Source organism: Panthera tigris, chromosome D3 (assembly GCF_018350195.1).
Source record: "Panthera tigris isolate Pti1 chromosome D3, P.tigris_Pti1_mat1.1, whole genome shotgun sequence".
Taxonomy (NCBI): domain Eukaryota; kingdom Metazoa; phylum Chordata; class Mammalia; order Carnivora; family Felidae; genus Panthera; species Panthera tigris.
In genome coordinates this window covers 7176985-7195978 of record NC_056671.1, presented here as the reverse complement: position 1 = coordinate 7195978, position 18994 = coordinate 7176985, and the positions used below count along the sequence as shown (strand labels likewise).

The following is an 18994-nucleotide window of genomic DNA, read 5'->3' as shown; positions in this document are numbered from 1 at the left end:
GTTCTAAGAGCTTTGCATACATTAAACTCAGTCATCTTTCTAATAAGCCAGTGAGGTACGGTGGTCGGTAGTATCGTCTCCATTTGATGGAGGAGTTTAAAGAACCGGCCCAAGGTTACACAGCTAATGAGCAGCAGAGCTGAGACATGGACCCAGCCAGTCTCGCCCCCAAGTCTGTGTACGTAAAGATTCTTTGTACAAAAGTGCAAAGAAGAGTCTGGAAGCACACAAAACTGTTGGTCCTATCTGGGGAGCAGCTGGTGTGAGCGAGGGGCAGAAGGATCCCCTTTGGCTCCAGGTACTTGACCTTACCAGACTCTTATGTGATAAGAACGCGTGTATTATCTGTGTAATTTTTTTAAAAACAAAACAAGAGGGGCGCCTGGGTGGCTCCACTGGTTAGGCGTCCGACTTCGGCTCTGGTCATGATCTCATGGTTTGTGGGTTCGAGCCTCGTGTCGGGCTCTGCGCTGACAGCTGGGAGCCTGGAGCCTGTTTCGGATTCCGTGTCTCCTCTCTCTGCCCCTCCCCTGCTCACGCTCCGTCTCCCTTTGTCTCAAAAATAAATAAATATTAAAAAAATAAAAATGTACAATAAAAGACAAAACGAGAGAATAACAAAAAAACTGAATGAGCGTTTAGTTTTAACAACAGTGTATTTAACCGTGGATGGTAATAGCAAATAAACATTCCCCGAGACGTTTTCAAACAGAGGGCAGAATTTTTTAAAATAAAGGTGGCTTCTTCCTAATTATGAAGTAAAACAGGTTTACTCTAAATAAGTCTGCGAAGGAATTATTATCAGAATATTTGCAAAAAGGTCCCTTCCTGAATCGAATGCAATCTAGTTAAGAGCATGGGCACCTGACCCCAGTTCCCTGGGTTTTGGCACTGGCTCTGCCACTTACTGGCTGGGTGACCTTGGGCAAGCTATGTAACTACTCTGTGCCTGAGTGTTTTCATCCATAAAAGGGGGGTGATAACAGCATCTAACGCACAGGGCTGCAGTGAAGGTCAAACGAATGAATACAATAAAGCTCTTTGTTTTTTTTAATTTAAAAATTTTTTAATGTTTATTCATTTTTGAGACAGAGAGAGACAGAGTACAAGCAGGGGAGGGGCAGAGAGACAGGGAGACACAGAATCTGAAGGAGGCTCCACCTTCCGAGCTGTCAGCGCAGAGCCCGACACGGGGCTCAAACCCACGAACTGCGAGATCATGACCTGAGCCGAAGTCGGACGCTTAACGGCTCGACTGAGCCACCCAGGAGCCCCAGTAAAGCTCTTTCAGTAGAGCCTGGCACACAGGAAATGCTCGATAAATATCAGGTGTCATTATGCGAGCACAGTAAACAGTGATCAATACCAAGGACAACCCCTCTACCTGTTAGAAAATCTAAAAGACCGTGGAAACAATGTATCAAAACAGGAGCTTTAATTAAAAAGGCTTTTGTTTTTGTTTTAGTGGGCCTCACACCCAGCACAGAGCCCCACACAGGGCCCAAACTCACCACCCTGAGGATCAAGACCCGAACTGAGATCGAGAGTTGGGACGCTTAACTGACTGAGCCACCCAGGCGCTCGGAAGTATTTTTGGTATTCAGAATACCAAGAAGTATTTTTTAAAAAGATGTTTCCTCCCTTGGTAAATGAGTAACTTAAAACATACTGACCTGGAGAATTTCTCTTTTGTAATAATCCAAAACTTTTTGTTTGAGTCCACTGTTGCACACAGACTGGAGGCAGACCAGTCTTAACACCTTGATCAGTGGGTGCTTTTGGGCAATACAATCTTCGATGTAACTGTTGACCTGGAAACAAATACATACGTATGCATACCACCGTCCGCTTTGGGGACCTAAAGAACTTAATATTTGCTATTATTTTTCAAAGTGGAGGATGCACTTAGTGATGCAAACGCCCGTCCACACGCTGCAGACCACTTCCTGAGAGGCTGCGGGGAGGCTGGGGCATGTGTGACTGCATCTGCTTCAATTATAACGGCGATTTATGGACCATACGGTCCGGAACTTTTCTAGAGAAAAGAGGAATTTCTATGAATGAAATAATTTTAAATACATGAACAGAAGTGGATAGTTAAAGGAATTAAATGACCCAATTCCCTCAGAAAGCAAATCTCTTAATTTATCTAGTACAGGCCTTAAAGACTGCTGATTTCAGGGGCTGGGTCTCCATCACTCCATGCACTGCAGAAAACACCTTGCACAGAGCAAAGTTAAGGAACTGCTACTTGGTGAAACCTAGATTTTCACATTCTGCACTCGCTCTCAAAAATACCTAGGCTAGGCATGGGAGTCAAAGCAGCTGCTCTTCTAGCTATAATCTTACGTCCGACAAATCATCAATTCTTTGCTAGTTGATTGTTCACATACCTTATCAGTGTCTATTCCAGACATAAACTCCTGCTCCACTGTTAGTTTATCAAAGAAGTCTTCAGAGGCTAAAATGTAATTAGCAAATTTGCAACTTAGATATTAAGTAAATGTTAATTTACTGGAACACTGTGTTTTTCTACACAGAAGACGATGAAGAAACAAGACGTGCAAAAAAAGCAAGCAAGCAAAAGGTTCAAATTGTCATCTGAGGGGCAGCTGAGTGGCACAACTGCTTAAGCGTTCCGACTTCAGCTCAGGTCACGATCTCATGGCTCGGGAGTTCGAGCCCCGCGTCGGGCTCTGTGCTGACGGCTCAGAGCCTGGAGCCTGCTTTGGGATTCTGTGTCTCCCTCTCTCTCTGCCCCTCCCCCACTTACTCTTTGTGTCTCTCTCTCTCTCAAAAATGAATGAACATCAAAAAAAAATTTTTTTTTAATCGAATAAATTGTCATCTGAAAACAATCTTCTAAAAACATGGAAAATCCTACAACACTGTCCTCCTAAATTACATCAAGACATAGTTGACCGCTGTACCCCTTGGCGATCCTCAGGACTCAACACAGATCTCAAGAACCGTGCCCTAACAGGGAAAGCTAATCTTCCCAGCATTTCACTACCATCAGCAAATTCCACCAGTTTTAACTGATTTCAACGGACATGAAAACAAAAGACTGATTTTCTAATACCATGTTCTACTTCAGGTTCAAAGTACACTTCATAATACGGGGCACCCATGTTTTAGGAATAAACTCGTCTTTGGTTTAATATATCTCTTCTGAGTTCTTTCAAAACACTCAGCGTGTGAGCTCTCTACCCATTCTGCAGGAGGTTTTCAAGGGAAAAACAAAAACAAATGTGGAAACGTCACACTGCTCTGATTAAATAACCCTTAGCAAGAGGGAAAACACTAGACGGAAAAAATAGAGCCTCGTTATGGCGGCAAACTCGCAGTAGAGTTTTTTCTCTTATCACTCTTCCAAGTATTTTGCTTTAGGATTACAGTGTTTTCGTAACAGGAAAAAATGGGTTAACTACGAACGGAACACTTCTAACTATGAACGTGCACACACTTAATTAACGCTGCAAATAACACGTTAAAACGGAGCTGCCTTTCCCAAGGAGGCGTCACAGTGCCAATGACCCCGGTGTGCGCAGGTCGGCCCCAGATGAAAACCTTCCCTCCACGGGATACTCACTGGTAATGTCTTTGATTAACTCGGCGATCGACGTGTGGTTCGCGAGCGAGCCTCTCGCTGCCTGCATGTGGGGCAGCTGGGACACGAACTGCTTGATCTCCCCGACCGTCTTGGCGTTGTGCCTTTCCTGAAATGGATGGAACGGCAGACCCATCGGGCAGGGAAGGTATTTTTAAAGCGCTCCGTTCTGCGCGTTGCTCAGAGGATGTTTCATTTATTATCGATGTGAAAGAAAGAACGGGATACAAATAAAGCAGGCCAAACCCAGCTCCCCCGTTACGAATGAAACAAAAAAGACGAGTTCGTGGTGCCTGATGACCGTGTCGGTAGTTCAGAGAGCAAACGTGTGAGGGTTTCTCCTCTCCTCTGCCCGGGCTCAGATCGTGAGTGGTTATCTGCAGACATTGGAGTAACACTGGAGTATTCGTGGGGGACGCTATTAGGTTACCCACAAGCGCTTCGAGTAAAACACAGAAACGCTGTCAAGAGGGGAACGTAAGCAGCAAGAAGTGTCCTCTAGAATAATAATAAAAAAACTCATTCTTACTGCTGGATCTCAACCTTGAATATCGTCCATGGAAAAGTGAACCTCGCTTAGTGATTTTTTTTTTTTTTTCCAAAATGTAATCATTTAAACCAAAAGGAACTTCAGAAATATGAATATCAGGGGCGCTTGGGTGGCTCAGGTCATGATCTTGCGGTTTGTGAGTTCGAGCTCTGTGCTGGCAGCTCAGCCTCCTTCGGATTCTGTCTCCCTCTCTTTCTGCCCCTCCCCTGCTCGCACTCTCCCTCTCAAAATTAAAACATAAAAAAAATATATATATGACAATCAATTAATAAATATAATCCCTAAGAAAGATGAAATCTAATATATACTCGGTGGGAAATTAGTTTTCAAAAATTCTCCCAGTTTATGTTTCCAAAGTCTAAATATTCAGGGTTTAACATCTTCCTGAATTTCCACGTTTCCAAAACGAGCTCCCCCAAGAATAACTCAGTGGCCGGGCAAGAGGAGGCAGGAAGGTGAAAATGAAACTGCCTCTCTCATTATCACCTCCCACATCTGCGGGGCTCCCCCGTCACCTACCCGCTGGCTTAAACTTCGAGCTTCCACCCCAAGCTGCAAGTTCTATTCTAGGGGATCTTTTATTTATGGCCCAGCTGGTTCCACCTTGTGTGAGGTAGGAAATCACGAAAAAGAAGAGGGTAAAGCAAATATTTACGACACAAGTCTGTGAACTGCACACCCAGCTCCTGCCACCCTGCAAAAAAGGAGCGGGCTCAAAACCTTCTGTTGTGGGTCTGGCAACGAGTTCTAAAAGAAGGCCCGTGGGGCCCCCAGGACCAAACGCACAGCTCCTTAGGAGAGAAATGTGCAATGACGCTGTCGCCCCGCTTCAAGGCAGGGGTCGGGGGGGGGGGGGGGAGTGTCTCTCTGGGGCTCTGCCCCTCTTCCTGGGAGGGGCAGTCTAGCCCGTGACCTTGGCGCAGCAAGACAGCCAGACCGCCTCACCTCAAACGCTGCGGAGATCACCTTTGCTTTCTTGCTAAGTACTGAGCCCACCGCGTTGAAGTTTTTGTCTCGGATCTCAGCGTATAGCTCCTCGGCAGAATTCAGCTGAAGCTTCTTGGCTTCTGTGGGAAGGTCCTTCCCGCCATCGCCCTGTTTCTTAGGTACAAATTTCTCCGGAGGTAACTTCACATAACCTGAGCCACAATGGAAGGAGACAAGCGCCTGGGTGAATTTACCGGCAGAACCGATCAAGTGCTCAGGCTCGAAACAGAATTCTCCAGCTCAGGAGAGAAGGAAGCCCTTGGCTTTAGGGAAAATGGCGTATGGCACAGAGGTTTCAGTTTTTCCCATATCAAGGTACACTTTGGTCACAAATAAATCAATCAGGATTGTTACTAAACGTTTCTAAAATTTTAAATGCCGACAGAAACAAGCATCATGTGGGCCAAAGTGACCTCTGACCTAATAATCTGTCGCACCCAACTGCTAGCCGGCCTCCCCAGTCTTCCATCTGGTGTCCCCAACCTCGACTACCTGCCCTTCCCTGGATATACCCCACAGCAATCTCCCCAGTAGCGTCCCTGCATTTATGACATGGTGTGCCCCACGCTGTGCCCTCTCCGCAAACCCAGGACAAATGCCGCCTCTCTGACAAGCTTTCCTGAACAACTGCCAGCCGGGAGGGCCTACAATCTCCGAACTACAACGCCACCTGAATCTAACCCATGGCCACAGCTCACGGGGATAAGCACAGTCTGCACACAAAGCACCCGGCCAGCCCTTGTGGCACCGAAGACAGCAGTTTTTGCTTGGACTTTGTCTGAAAGCCGCAAGTCAGTATTTTTATTTTCTCAAATATCCTCTGATTTACATGCAAAGACAGCATCTCAAAAAAAAACGAAGAAACCTTCTGGATGTCTGTATCCAGTGACCTGTTAGTAAACACAGATGTCGCTTTACTTACTGTTCTGAATGCCATAAATTTCATCAATGAGTCCCTCATACGTAAGCTGCGTGGCAAGAGGCGTTAATAAATCCACGTTTCGATCAAGCAGCAAGAGATTATCAAAAACAGGAAATATTGAATTTTGGCTTCCTGTAAACTCTCTCTTCATCCTGATCATCATATTGGCCACTTGCTGGAAATCAAACATTGGATCAGATGGGACTTTCCTGGGAATTAGCTGATTTTCAAATTTAGCTCAAGACAGAGAAGAGCGTCTGCTGTTGGCACCCACTCGAACACGTACATGTACCCCAACACCGGCCACTACTCAACGAGGCATGAGCTCAGACACAGTCTGTTCTCGTTATTCATGGTACTTTTGGAGAGTCACCATGACCACTGACTTAGCGAATACGGAGCCACTGCTCTGAGGGGAAACACGGGGTTAAGTTCCCGTGAGCCTCTGGTGACATTTTTATCAACTAATCAATGTGAGTTTCTATTTAAAGACACCTTATTTAATATATACTGTTGATTCACCAACAATGAACTCATAGCCAACAGCACTGTAACTCATGCCCGAAGGAAGCTTAGCCAACATAGGTATTTTCTCCGTACGGCACACCAGAACCTTCCTGAGCTTGGGAACACCGGACAGTGCTTTAGGACTACCTGTGGGGCCATGTGAAACAGTGAGATCACCGATAAAAAGCACAAAAGTGCAAGAAATATGGCATTAAGTAGCACACGGCGCTATATAGTCCCTGTTTATAGTCCAAGAGATGAAACAAGAAGGCAGAGCATCACTTTACTGGATGTCAGCTGGGAACAGGCACATTGGACAACTCAAACTTTTTGCTGCCCTGGACCTGTCCACAACACACCGTGACTATCGGTCTGGGGGGTTATGAGTACATTTCAGCAACTAGGTGAATTCACAAACAGGACTGGCTGTACTTATTTGTAAACAGCTTGCTATCACTCCCCTTTTGGGTAGCAGGGCACCCCTTCCTTCACCCCAGAAACACAGGCCACTTCTTACCCTGGCACACTCTCCTTTCCCAAAGATCTGGGGGATTGTCCCGTACAGAGCCTGCAGGGTCATCAGCCCCTTGGCTGCATGGTAGAGGCTGGTCTGGTCACTTTCCAGGTAGCATTCCTGTGGGGGGGGGGGGGGAGAAGGGTGGTTACTGCCAGGCCACAGTCATAGGGTGCTTGCCAGCACCCGCCTCTGTCTGGTACTGGGGTTTTCCACTCATTTCCCGCTTTGCCTGGAAAGGGGGGGGGGAACGCGAGACCGTTTTGTCAAGCTGCTCTTTGGGAGTCTAGAGCACAAGGCCAACAGCGGTGCTATGGAGATGCAGCTGTGGAAGCAACTGGCGGAGCCTTCTGGAAGAAAAGTGTTCGTCAAGCACACCAGGTGTACTTTACGAGCTCGTCAGTAAACTGATTAACAAAGACTTACAAGGGGAATGGGTTCTCCCACTCACCGTGGGGAGTGTAGACCCTGGCAGGACATTCTGGGAAGGCCCTATGCTAATACCCATAAAGGCACATACTCTTTGACCCCCGGAGCCCCAGAGGACCACACGACAGGGTACTTAGCCGTTTTGACAAACACGAGGTTTTCACATATGCTGCCAACAAACAAAGGTCCTGACGTCTTGAGAAGTGAAAAGGGGTGGCTGAAGAATCTTTAGATTATGATCTCATTTTTAGAAAATATATTTTATGATATACAATATACAAGGTCTATTTTGTAAAGGCCAATAAAATGCACACAAGACCAGCTGGGAAGTAAGAGGGGAAACACTCAGATCTGATCCTCGTCGGGGGCGGGGGGGGGCACGGTTCTAGACTCAGACAGCCTTGATCTGGGCCCCAGCCGGGCCACTTCCCAGCTGCTCCCTGGGCCGGTGAGAAAACCTCTGTGTGCCTCAGCTTACCCATCAGTAGAAGGGAGTATCGTCCACAAAGCATAAGGAGAAGAAAATGCATGTAAAACATTTAACTCCAGCACTTAAAGTATACAGTAAGTGCTTAATAAATGTTAGTTTTTATCATTTGGAATTGTTTGGACTTCCCCCCCCCACAAATATCACCCATCCATAAGTCAAAATGGTACACAGCACCAGACACCTGCCCTCCACCCACCCACCCAACGTGTCTCTAGCCTCCAAAGCCAGGAGGGAAAGGACACCGGAAGAATCAGGGAAGACAGAGTAGAGCACTAGTGCACTCCCCCCGGGGGAGGGAGGAGGGCTGTCCCCCAAAGACACTGATGAGTGTGTGGTCACTACTGGAAGCAGTGACAGGTGACGGCTCTTCCAGGTCTGGGGTATTTTAACACTGCAGTGACCGGGCCAGGCCAAGATCAAGAATGTCTGGAGACACTTTCTGGCAAAATTGCTTAGAACTCCTGATTGGAGCGGAAGTGAGATCAAAATTCAAGGAAGAAAAAATTAGGGAACATCTCCCAAATAGCATTCATATTTTTAACTTAAAAAGTTTTACCACTACAGGTATTTCTTTTATGAGTCTCTTTTCTTTTTAATATTCATTTATTTTGAGAGAGAGAGAGAGCGAGCACGCGCGTGCATGTGCACACGAGCGCATCAGCAGGGGGAGGCGAAGAGGGAGGGAGAAAGAATCCTAAATAGGCTCCACACTGCTAGCATGGAGACTGACGCAGGGCTCAAACCCACAAACCACAAGATCAAGACCTGAGCTGAAATCAAGAGTTGGATGCTTAACCGGCTGAGTCACCCAGGTGCCCAAGTCTATCTTTAAAAAAAGATTTAAACGTTAACAACGGGGTGCCTGAGTGGCTCAGCCGGTTAAGCGTCTGACTCTCGATTTCAGGTCAGGTCACGATCTCAGGGTCGCGAGACCCGAGCTCCACATCGGGCTCTGAGCTGGGCACGGAGCCTGCTTAAGATTCTCTCTCTCCACCTCTGTCTGTCTCCTGGGGCGTGCATGCGCACACTCGCTCTCTCTCAAAAATAAGTAAATAAATAAATAAAAGTTAACAGATGTTAATCTTGAATTTTTTGCTCTAAAATAATTGGTGATGGGGTGATTATTTGTGTTAAATGTCCTAACTCTACTGTGAGTTTGTGGAATTTTAAGCCAGGAGGACATCTGGAGAGGGACAAATGTTAGTATCATTAACATTTCAATACACGTATTTTTTGACCTCCAAATCCCACATACCTACAGTGTTTACAAAGGAGACAGATTTATAGACACTGATTTGTATGTGTATATACGAAGGCCACGATACGTTAAGCACTGTTCTTGAGTGCTGTGAACGGGCCAGGCCCAGTCAACGGGCTGACCTCTGATTCCCACATTTCACACAGTACAATGATGGAGAAGGTTACAATCACATCCCCAAAGCACAGAAGGATCTCCATGTGCCTTTGGATGCCAAAAACCACTAAATTATGCTCACTACTTAAAATCACATAAATACGTAAAAATTACATCAACTCCATCCGAAATCAGGGTTGAGGGGCACCTGAGTGGCTCAGTTAAGTATCAGACTTCAGGTCATGATCTCACAATTTGTGAGTTCGAGCCCTGCATCAGTCTCTGTACAGACAGTTCAGAGCCTGGAGCCTGCTTCGGATTCTGTGTCTCCCTCTCTCTCTCTCTGATCCTCCCCCGCTCACGCTCTGTCTTTCTCTCTCTCAAAAATAAACGTTAAAAAAAAAAAAAAGAAATCGGGGTTGCATTTAGCATTAGGTGGAACTTGGGGCTTTACCATCCAGGCAAAATCGTTGATTTCTAAACAGAATCTGAGGTGAACGTACAAAACCAAGAGCTTGAAATTTGCAGCAGAAAATAATTGTCCCTTTTTTTTGCAAATCACCAGAAACACAAAGAGGAAATCTCTCCTCTGGGCAGGTTTCCTCATGCCAGGACGAGTCTTCCTCAGCTGCTACCAACTCCCATTAATTACACAGATGTGAATTAATTACATGTGGGCACAGCATTACAGACACATGAGGGTGCAGATACAGCAAAATGGCAGTGCTGGAATCCAAGTGATGGGTATGTGGGTGTTTCCTGTAGAACGCTTTCAACTTTTCTGTATGTCTGAGGTTCTTCACACAAAATTTTGGGGGGAGGGGGAATCTGTACGGTCCTTGGATGAGATTCAGTATATAAGCAAAACATCAGGGAATGTGGCAAAAAAGGAGCCAAGAAGGTCTCTTCGTTATTCAAATTAATCAGTGCGGCCAAATGAAATCTACTGCCCCAAGTAAACTCTTTTTAGGCAATGATCACTGTAACAACGCACTGGGGGAGAAAAAGTTCCAAATAATTTTTTGTACAACACCAGAAGGTTCTCAAAAGTTCTAGTGTTCAGACCAGCAGCATCACAAGCCCATGAATCTAGGAAGGAAATATGGACAAATGTGACTCCGCTGAAAAACACACATGGCAAAAACTACCACAAGCAAAATTAAAAGACAAATGTCAACGGAGAGTAAGCACAGTTAAAGCCTACAGCTTCGGGGCAGACGTGTACAGGACTATTCACTATAGCACCACCTCCAACAGCACAAGGTGAGAAACACCGCAATGTCCTTCAGAAGGAGACTGGTTTGATAAATCGCGATACCTCCAAACAACGGAACACTATGCAACTTCAAATAAAAATACAGAAGCAAACGGGGCGTCTGGGTGGCTCAGTCAGTTAAGCGGCCGACTTTGGCTCAGGTCATGATCTCGCGGTTTGAGTTCGAGCCCTGCATCAGGCTCTGTGCTGACAGCTCAGAACCTGGATCCTGCTTTGGATTTTGTGTCTCCCTCTCTCTCTGCCCCTCCCCTGCTCACACTTTGTCTCCCTCTCTAAAAAAATAAACATTAAAAAAAATTAAAAATACAGAAGCATTTTCATGTATGGTATAAATTAACCTTGAGATATATTACTAAGAGAATAAAGCAAGATACCAAACTTACATAGGATATGACACCATTTGTATAAAAGTGAGAAAGATATTTTATATATACTATGAGCTATAGTTATGTAAAGCATCTCTGAAAAAAGAAAAGAATTAGTAATAGTGATTGCTTCTGGGAGGGATTTGGCAGCTTGAAAACAGGGAGGCTTATTTTTCACTCTGTACTGTTTCTTACTCAAAGAAATGTATCACTGTGCAAGGATAATGTTTTCAAACACTTTCAAATCATTTTATTAAATGTAAAGTAATACTCCTTTTTTTTAAAGTTTATTTGTTTTGAGAGAGAGAGAGAAAAAGAGAGAGAGAGAGAGAGAGAGAACGCACAAGGGAGGGACAGAGAGAGAGAATCCCAAGCAGCGCCCACACCATTAGCATGGAGCTCGATGCAGGGTTTGAACTCACAAACTGTGAGATCATGACCTGAGGCGAAACCAAGAGTCGGGCCTTACCCACTGAGCCACCCAGGCGCCCCAGATAAGGTAACATTCTTATGAGAGAAAATGTTCTTTGAAATAAAGATGGTAAATAAAACAAATACATACAATTACATTTGCAAGAAAACTCTCAGAACTAGAGAAGGCGTGTACATTCACTATAAACACATGCTGAAAATACTCAGTGGAGAAAACCATTGCTGGAACAACGGGCTGCCCACTCGGGAAAAGTTAAACAAGCCCCTACCTCACACCACACACTCCATAAAACACACAATTCAAACTAGCTTAAAAACCTGAATATAAAAAGCAAAACTTCAAGACTTTCCAAGGAAAATATACAATTTTCTATATCTTCAGGGTGGAAAAGGATTTATTAACACTCAAGAGCACAAGCTAATGGGGCGCCTGGGTGGCTCAGTCAGTTGAGCGTCCGATTTTGGCTCAGGTCACAATCTCACCACTCTGTGAGTTGGAGCCCCTTGTTGGGCTCTGTGCTGACAGCTCAGAGCCTGGAGCCTGCTTCGGATTCTGTGTCTCCCTCTCTCTGCCCCTCCCCCGCTCACATTCTGTCTCTCCCTCTCTCTCAAAAATAATAAACAAACATTAAAAAAAAAAAAAGCACAAGCTAAAAGAATAAAAGTGATATATTTAACTACTTTAACTTGGAAGACTCACATCTCTCACTTTCAAAGCTTACAACAAAGCCACAGTAATCAAGACAGTATGGTACTGACATAAGGACAGACATATTGATTAAGGCAAGAACAGAGACACCAGAAATAAACACTTACACTTACAGACAACCGATTTTCAACAAGGGTACCAAGACAATTCAATGAGGAAAATACCATCACCTTCCAGCAAACGGTGCGGGAACACATGCACAGCCACACGCAAATGAATGACGTTGGATCCCTACTTCACATCAGAAAAAAAATGAACTCAAAATAGGTCAAAGCCCTAAACGTAAGACTAAAACCATAAAATTCTTTGAAGAAAACATCAGGGTAAATGCGTTACCCCGGGTTAGGCAATGACTTCTTAGATGGGACATCAAAGGCATAAGCAACAAGAAGGCAAAAACAGATAAACTGAACTTCAAAATTAAAAATTGTCAGGAAGGGCGCCTGGGTGGCTCACTTGGCTCTTGATCGCGGCTCAGGTCTTGATCTCAGGGTTGTGAGTTCAAGCCCCATAATGGGCTCCATGCTGGGTGTGAAGCTTACTTAGAAACATTTTTCGTGGTGGGGAAAAAAAAAACTGTGTGTGTGTTTTGAAGGACCCCACTGTTACCAAGTGAAAAAAAACCTCACAGAATGGGAGAAAATGTTTGCAAATCTGGTATCTGATAAAAAAGGACTTGCATCCAGAACATACTAAGAATTCTTACAACTCTTCTAATGAAAAGATACAATATCCCAATTTTTAAAATGTGTCAGGGAGCGGAATAGACATTTCTTTAAAGGAAGACATACCGATGGCCAATCAGCACATGAAAAGGTGATCAGCATCACTGGTTGCTATGGAAATGTAAATCAAAACCACAATGAGATCATGTTTCACACTCACCAGGATGGCAAGCCAAAAAGACAGACGATGGTAGGTTGGTGAGGATATAAAACTGGAACCCTTGGGGCGCCTGGGTGGCTCAGTCGGTTAAGCGGCCGACTTCGGCTCAGGTCATGATCTCACAGACTGTGAGTTTGAGCCCCGCGTCGGGCTCTGTGCTGACAGCTCAGAGCCTGGAGCCTGTTTCAGATTCTGTGTCTGCCTCTCTCTGACCCTCCCCCGTTCATGCTCTGTCTCTCTCTCTGTCTCAAACATAAATAAACGTTAAAAAAAAAAAAAAAAAAAAAAAAAAAAACAACAAAAACAACAAAAAAACCCCTGAAACCCTCATCTACCTCTGGCTGGAGCAGAAAATGGTGCAGTCACTGTGGATCCCCCAAACGTTAAACAGAGTTTTATCATATGACCCGGCAATTCTACTTCTAGGTATATCTAACAGAAATGAAAACACATGCACATACAAAACCTTGTATTAACGTTTGCAGCATCGTGATGGCCGACAAGTGAAAAATCATGATCCGAACACTCTAGATGAACGGTAAACACAGTGTGGGAGATCATTACAAAGGAATACTATTTGGCAATCAAAAGGAAGGGAGCTGACACCTGTTACAACGTGGATGAGCCTGGAGAACATGAGGCTAAGAAAGAGGCCAGACACAAAGGACCACATGTATATGACTTCATTAATAAGAAATCTCCAGAACAGGCAAATCCATACAGACGGCACAAGACTAGGGACTGCCAGTAGCTTGGGGGAGAGAAAGTGACTGCTAATGGGCAGACGGTTTCTTTATGGGATGATAAAAATGTTCCAAAATTAGACAGTGGTGATGGTTGCACAACTCTGTGAATATACTGAAAACTGATGAACTGCACACTTTATTTTTGAGAGAGAGAGAAAGAGAGTGTATGAGCAGGAAAGAGGGGTCGAGAGAGAGAGAGAGAGAGAGAGAGAGAGAGAGAGAGAATCCCAAGCAGGCTCCTCACTGTCAGCACAGAGCCCGACTTGTGGCTCAGTCTCACCAACCATGAGATCATGACCTGAGCTGAAACCAAGAGTCGGACACTCAACCGACTGAGCCACCCCGACGCCCCTGAACTGCACCTTTAAAAGGGTAAATTTTATGGTATATGAATTTTGTCTCAATAAAGCTGTTATAAAAAAATTAAGCACAGGGGCACCTGAGTGTCTAAACTGGTTAAGCGTCTGATTCTTGACATCGGCTCAGGTCACGATCTCACGGTTCATGGGATCGAGCCCCACATCGGGCTCTGCACTAACAGCTCGGAGTCTGCTTGGGATTCTCTCTCTCCCTCTCTCTCTGCCCCTCCCCTGTACATGCAGGCATGTGTGTGCCTCTCTTTCAAAATAAACTTAAAAAAAAATAATAATAAAAAAAATAATAAAGTCTGAAATTAAATGTCAAACTTACTTTGAATGCACCCTCTGATTCCATGGATAAGAGATCCCCATCAAATGGAATGAGGTCTAGGCTGTACTCCTCCCTATGAATAAAGGATCCCAAAACACCCAGGTCTTTCAACCTCTGTTCACACAGTAAACTTCTTCGTGGAACAAACAAAATGTGGAAATCCCTTGCTGGGCCACGTTTGTCTTCACTGCAAGAGAAGTAACACTTGTTAGCTTGCATGCGCCTTCGAGTCGTAGGCTATTTCAACTATTTTATTCCTGGAGCCTGGCCCGTTGCTTGGCACACAGCAGGCGCTAAATAAATGGGCATCAGATAAACGCACTCAAACTGCTGCATAGTTGGCTCTCTCTCTCCCTCTCTTTTTTTTTCCCTGAGAGGAAAGAGGCGTTGATTCACAGCCAGTGTTTTGTGAAGCATTTTCTAGCTTTCTCTTAAACCATTTATGGGGCATTAAGCTCTCAGGTTTATTGAAACAGGATGTCCGTGTCTTACTGAAAAACAGATGGTTCTTTAACCAAACCAATGCTGTGACACAGTCTTACAGAAAAAGGAAAGATCACTCTTGACTTCCACCTCTAGTCTCCTTGACAGTGGGCCTCCCAAAATAGCCCATATGCTTTTAAGGTTTTAAGGGCCTTTTCAATCAACTGTACCACAGAGTGCAAACTGGGCTAAGAACTTCCTCTATAGATTGGATGCTACGTTAAATTTTAATCGGCTCGTACTTCTTTTGCTTATGAAATTCGAGCACACTATATACAGTGTATTGAAAGATGACCATTAGAGATTTTGTAGTTTTAATCAGGGTCCTTCCCACCGGTAATAGGTCCAAATTTTTAGTTGTCCTGAAAACGGGGTTATATGATGACCCCCTTCTCCAACTGTCTGAACAAGTTCATGGGAGCTTCCCATTCCCCTCTTACATTCTTTCACGCCTGCCCAGTTTTCTAAAAGACCACCTTCCCATTCACTGCCAAGACAAGGAGGTTGCAAGGAAGAGTTCGGTATGTTAAAACCCTGAGAAGGATCAACCTCTTTTGGTCCAAACAGAAGCTCTGGGAGATACCTGAGCACATTTTCAGCAATTATATCCATCAACTCTAGCCTGGGTCTGACAAAAAAAATAATATTCTTGACATCAGCTGCTGGCAAACGACTTCCTTTAAGTGTGAACATTTTCTCCACTTCATGTTCCTAAGAAAACACATACACAAAAGGTTAACAAAAACCCTGTACTTTACCTATCATATCCAGATTCGGTCATCATAAACACTCCCAGCCAAAAGTGCATAATGCTTCATCAGCAAAATTTAGATTCCCCAAAGCCAGATGTATAAAGGACAAAGTTTCAGGATTAAGTCAATGCTATTGCATCTGAATTCAAATGACTCACATGATGACCTGTCAATGACACCAGGTGATGGTCACATAACACAATGCTAGTAATTTCTCTAGAATTAGGATAAGTATAAAATCACTGGCCAGTGGCCACTGTATAAAAAATGTCAGACATGCATCAGCATCAGTGTCTATAAAGACCAAAGAACTCTGCAAGTCAATTACTCAGGAAAAATGTAAAATCCTATTATTACTAAAGCACAGAATTACTAATCCCCAAACAAAACCCAAATAGCTCATTTACCTTCAGTAGTGAATACTGTGCAATCAGGCCAAATGGTCCTGTGAGGTACTCATCCCAAACTATTGCCTGTAGGAGGAGAGAAACTTTCTCTTGTTAGGGTTAATATCAGGAATTTCAACAATATCGACAGAAAGCAGCAGTCAGAGGACGTAGTAGGAATATTTGCTTCAAACTGAATTAGCAAAAATTTTAACTGGCTCTAATCACATTCGTATCTTACAGGTCTAAAGAAAAGCAGGATCTGGACAAGGATGTTACTGTTGTCACGGGAAAGTTAAGACATAACCACCATCCTCAAACAGGAAGAAGGAACTGTAGTTTGTTGCGTATTTGTGTCATGGTATTAACGAGTAGATTGAACCAGATGGAAACTGCCAATGGCAACAGCTCAGTCTAGCATTTTACATGGAAATGTCACATAATCCAATTATATAAAATTAAAACCTTGGATGTAGGTATTACGAATCTTATTTTGACAGAAGAGGAAAGTTTTAAAGGGTTTGGGAGGTTTAAGTAACATGTCCAGGGCCACGTAGGGACTTTGGACCTTACATATAGTATAAGGGGACTAGAACCCCAGTGTAGAACTCAGCTGACAACTCACGGGTCATTGTTCTGGGCTCCCGTGAACATTATTACTGCTAATCTCCAGTGCCATTTCTTCTTCTTCCCTTATTTATTTATTTTGAGGGACAGAGACAGAGCATAAGTGGGGGAGGGGCAGACAGAGAGGGAGACACAGAATCCAAAGCAGGCTCCAAGCTGTCAGCACAGACCCCTATTGGCAGGGCTCGAACCCACAAACCGTGACATCATGACCTGAGCTGAAGTGGGAGGCTTAACCGACTGAGCCACCCAGGCACCCCTCTTCTTCCCTTTTTTAACTGAAATTTTTACTGAGATAAGTGTAGATTAACTTTTATTTGTAAGAAATATTAGAGAGAGAGCCCTTGCATGCTCTGCCCAGTTTCCCCCAATGGTAACAGTTTGCAAAACCACAGCACAATATTACACCCACAACATTGCCATTGATCCAATCCGTGATGTTATTCAGATTTCAGTATCATTTCTTGAGCCTGAACTGGGCACCTAGGGCTTAGCCTGCCTTTTTCTCTCAATGGCTGCTAGCACCCACTCCATCTCTGGAAGTTCTGTTCTTCCTAAAACCGATTCCTGAGATTCCCCAGTTTTCCTTTCCTTTTCGGAGTTGTATTGCCAGTTACTTAGGGGGACAAATAAACCCTAAGGAGAGAGGAGAAAGATGACACCACTTAGACGAAATCCTATTAAGTCCTTGATCTACAATTTCTCAGTCGTGAGCTGGGTGGTAGTAAACGTCTAACAGGAGAAACAAACCCTAGAAAAGTCACGTTAAAACCGCAAATAACTACAACCTCTTTCATAATACGTGTGAGCAGCAGGTTCTAAGATGCTAGTGCTACACAGGCTTTTAAAGGTACGACATGCATGCTCGCTGTAAGGCATGTTCACTGGCCCATCGACATCCTTGGGCCGGGCCCGCCCCATTCGTCCTGTTCCCAGGGGGCACCAGAACTGCCCCTCTGGATCTGAGGGCCACCTGACATAGCTAAGGTTCACGATGGCCTGGGATACCACAGTGGCTTACTCTGCTGCAACAAAGCAATCGCGATGCCACGCCGACTCCTGCCGTGTGCCCCAGCCCCACCGGCAGACCCCTCTCCCCCGCGCATTGGTCCTGCCCGCTCCCCTCCTCGGAAGCCCCAGGGACCTCGTGCACCAGGGGCTCAGGCAATCGGGCACCGGATTGGGCCAGGAGGGACGGGGGGCTGGAAAGCAGTGCCGCCGCCTCCCATAGCTCACCTTGCTTCCCGCGCACTTGTCCAGGAACTCTCGCAGCTCGCGACGCACCGCCTCGCGCAGCACGTTTAGGTTCACTCGTCCGTAGGACAGGTGCGCCGCCATCTTGCTTCCCCCTAGGCGTAGCCCACGGACGCAGTCACATGACGGCGCGTTCACGTGACCAGGACGGCTGACCGCCCCCTCCCCCCACCGCCCCAGCCAACGCGGAAGCTGAGGTGGGCCGGCGCCTACCGTCTTTGCTGAATCAGGCGCTCGCTGCTTTCTCTCTGCTGCATCGGTGCCGAAGCTCCCCAAGACCCCCGGCCCCATCGAGACCCTGCCTCAGTCCAGGAGTCGTTGGACGCTGAGAACTGAGTTGAGAGACGGGGACTGGGTCCTACTTCTTCCGCTTAAAAATCGCGACTTTCTTCGTCGCAGCAAGCGTACCCGCTATCATGGAACTCTTTTAAATTATAGCAGTCAGAAAGCCCTCCGCTTTGCTCTTTTAGTTTGTAGGCTAAATTTTACCCAAGAAAAGACAACGGCTGCGACAAACTTGTCTGTTTAGCTCTCGCCAGTAGATTCACTGCATTGTATTTCACACAGATAATATCCCATGTGGAATCCAGTTCCGCTCCATTAGTAAAATTCGTATGTTACCTTTTGAGTTGTGAGAATCAGGAGGGTGGAATTTACGGCGTGTTTCATTTTAAAAACTTAGCAGGGTGCCTGGAATTTAATTGCTTAATAACTATTGTTTTAGAATGATTCATTCGTTTTAATACTTCGAGGGTGGAAATTGTCTGGGATGTAAAAGAGGCTTGAAAACATTTGCTCTTCGAGTGGATGGCTGTATTCAATCCTTTACATACACTTTGTTATGAAGAAAGGACTCACCCATGAGTCTGAATAAACAAAGAGCAGAATTTGGGGATGATGCTGAAAAGCAACCAATCAATCACATACACATTGGCACCCAATTCCATGATTTCATCAAAACCGTTTAAATTTTAAAATAACGTATTTCTACTCAATGCTGACTGTTTCATGCCCTAATTCTCAACC

At 45.1% G+C, this 18994-nt stretch overlaps 1 protein-coding gene across 1 annotated transcript in view; it reads right to left on the bottom strand.

Annotated features, from left to right (window-relative positions):
* The window catches only part of VPS33A (VPS33A core subunit of CORVET and HOPS complexes), a 21019-nt gene extending 2947 nt beyond the window's left edge, over positions 1-18072 (bottom strand). Inside the window, 10 exon segments of the mRNA XM_042962822.1 lie at positions 1674-1811; positions 2394-2461; positions 3593-3719; positions 5106-5299; positions 6070-6244; positions 7094-7210; positions 14467-14653; positions 15533-15660; positions 16109-16174; positions 17951-18072. Coding sequence (XP_042818756.1) covers positions 1674-1811; positions 2394-2461; positions 3593-3719; positions 5106-5299; positions 6070-6244; positions 7094-7210; positions 14467-14653; positions 15533-15660; positions 16109-16174; positions 17951-18052 — 1302 coding nt within the window. The 5' untranslated portion in view covers positions 18053-18072.
* Between the last annotated feature and the right edge of the window lie 922 nt (positions 18073-18994).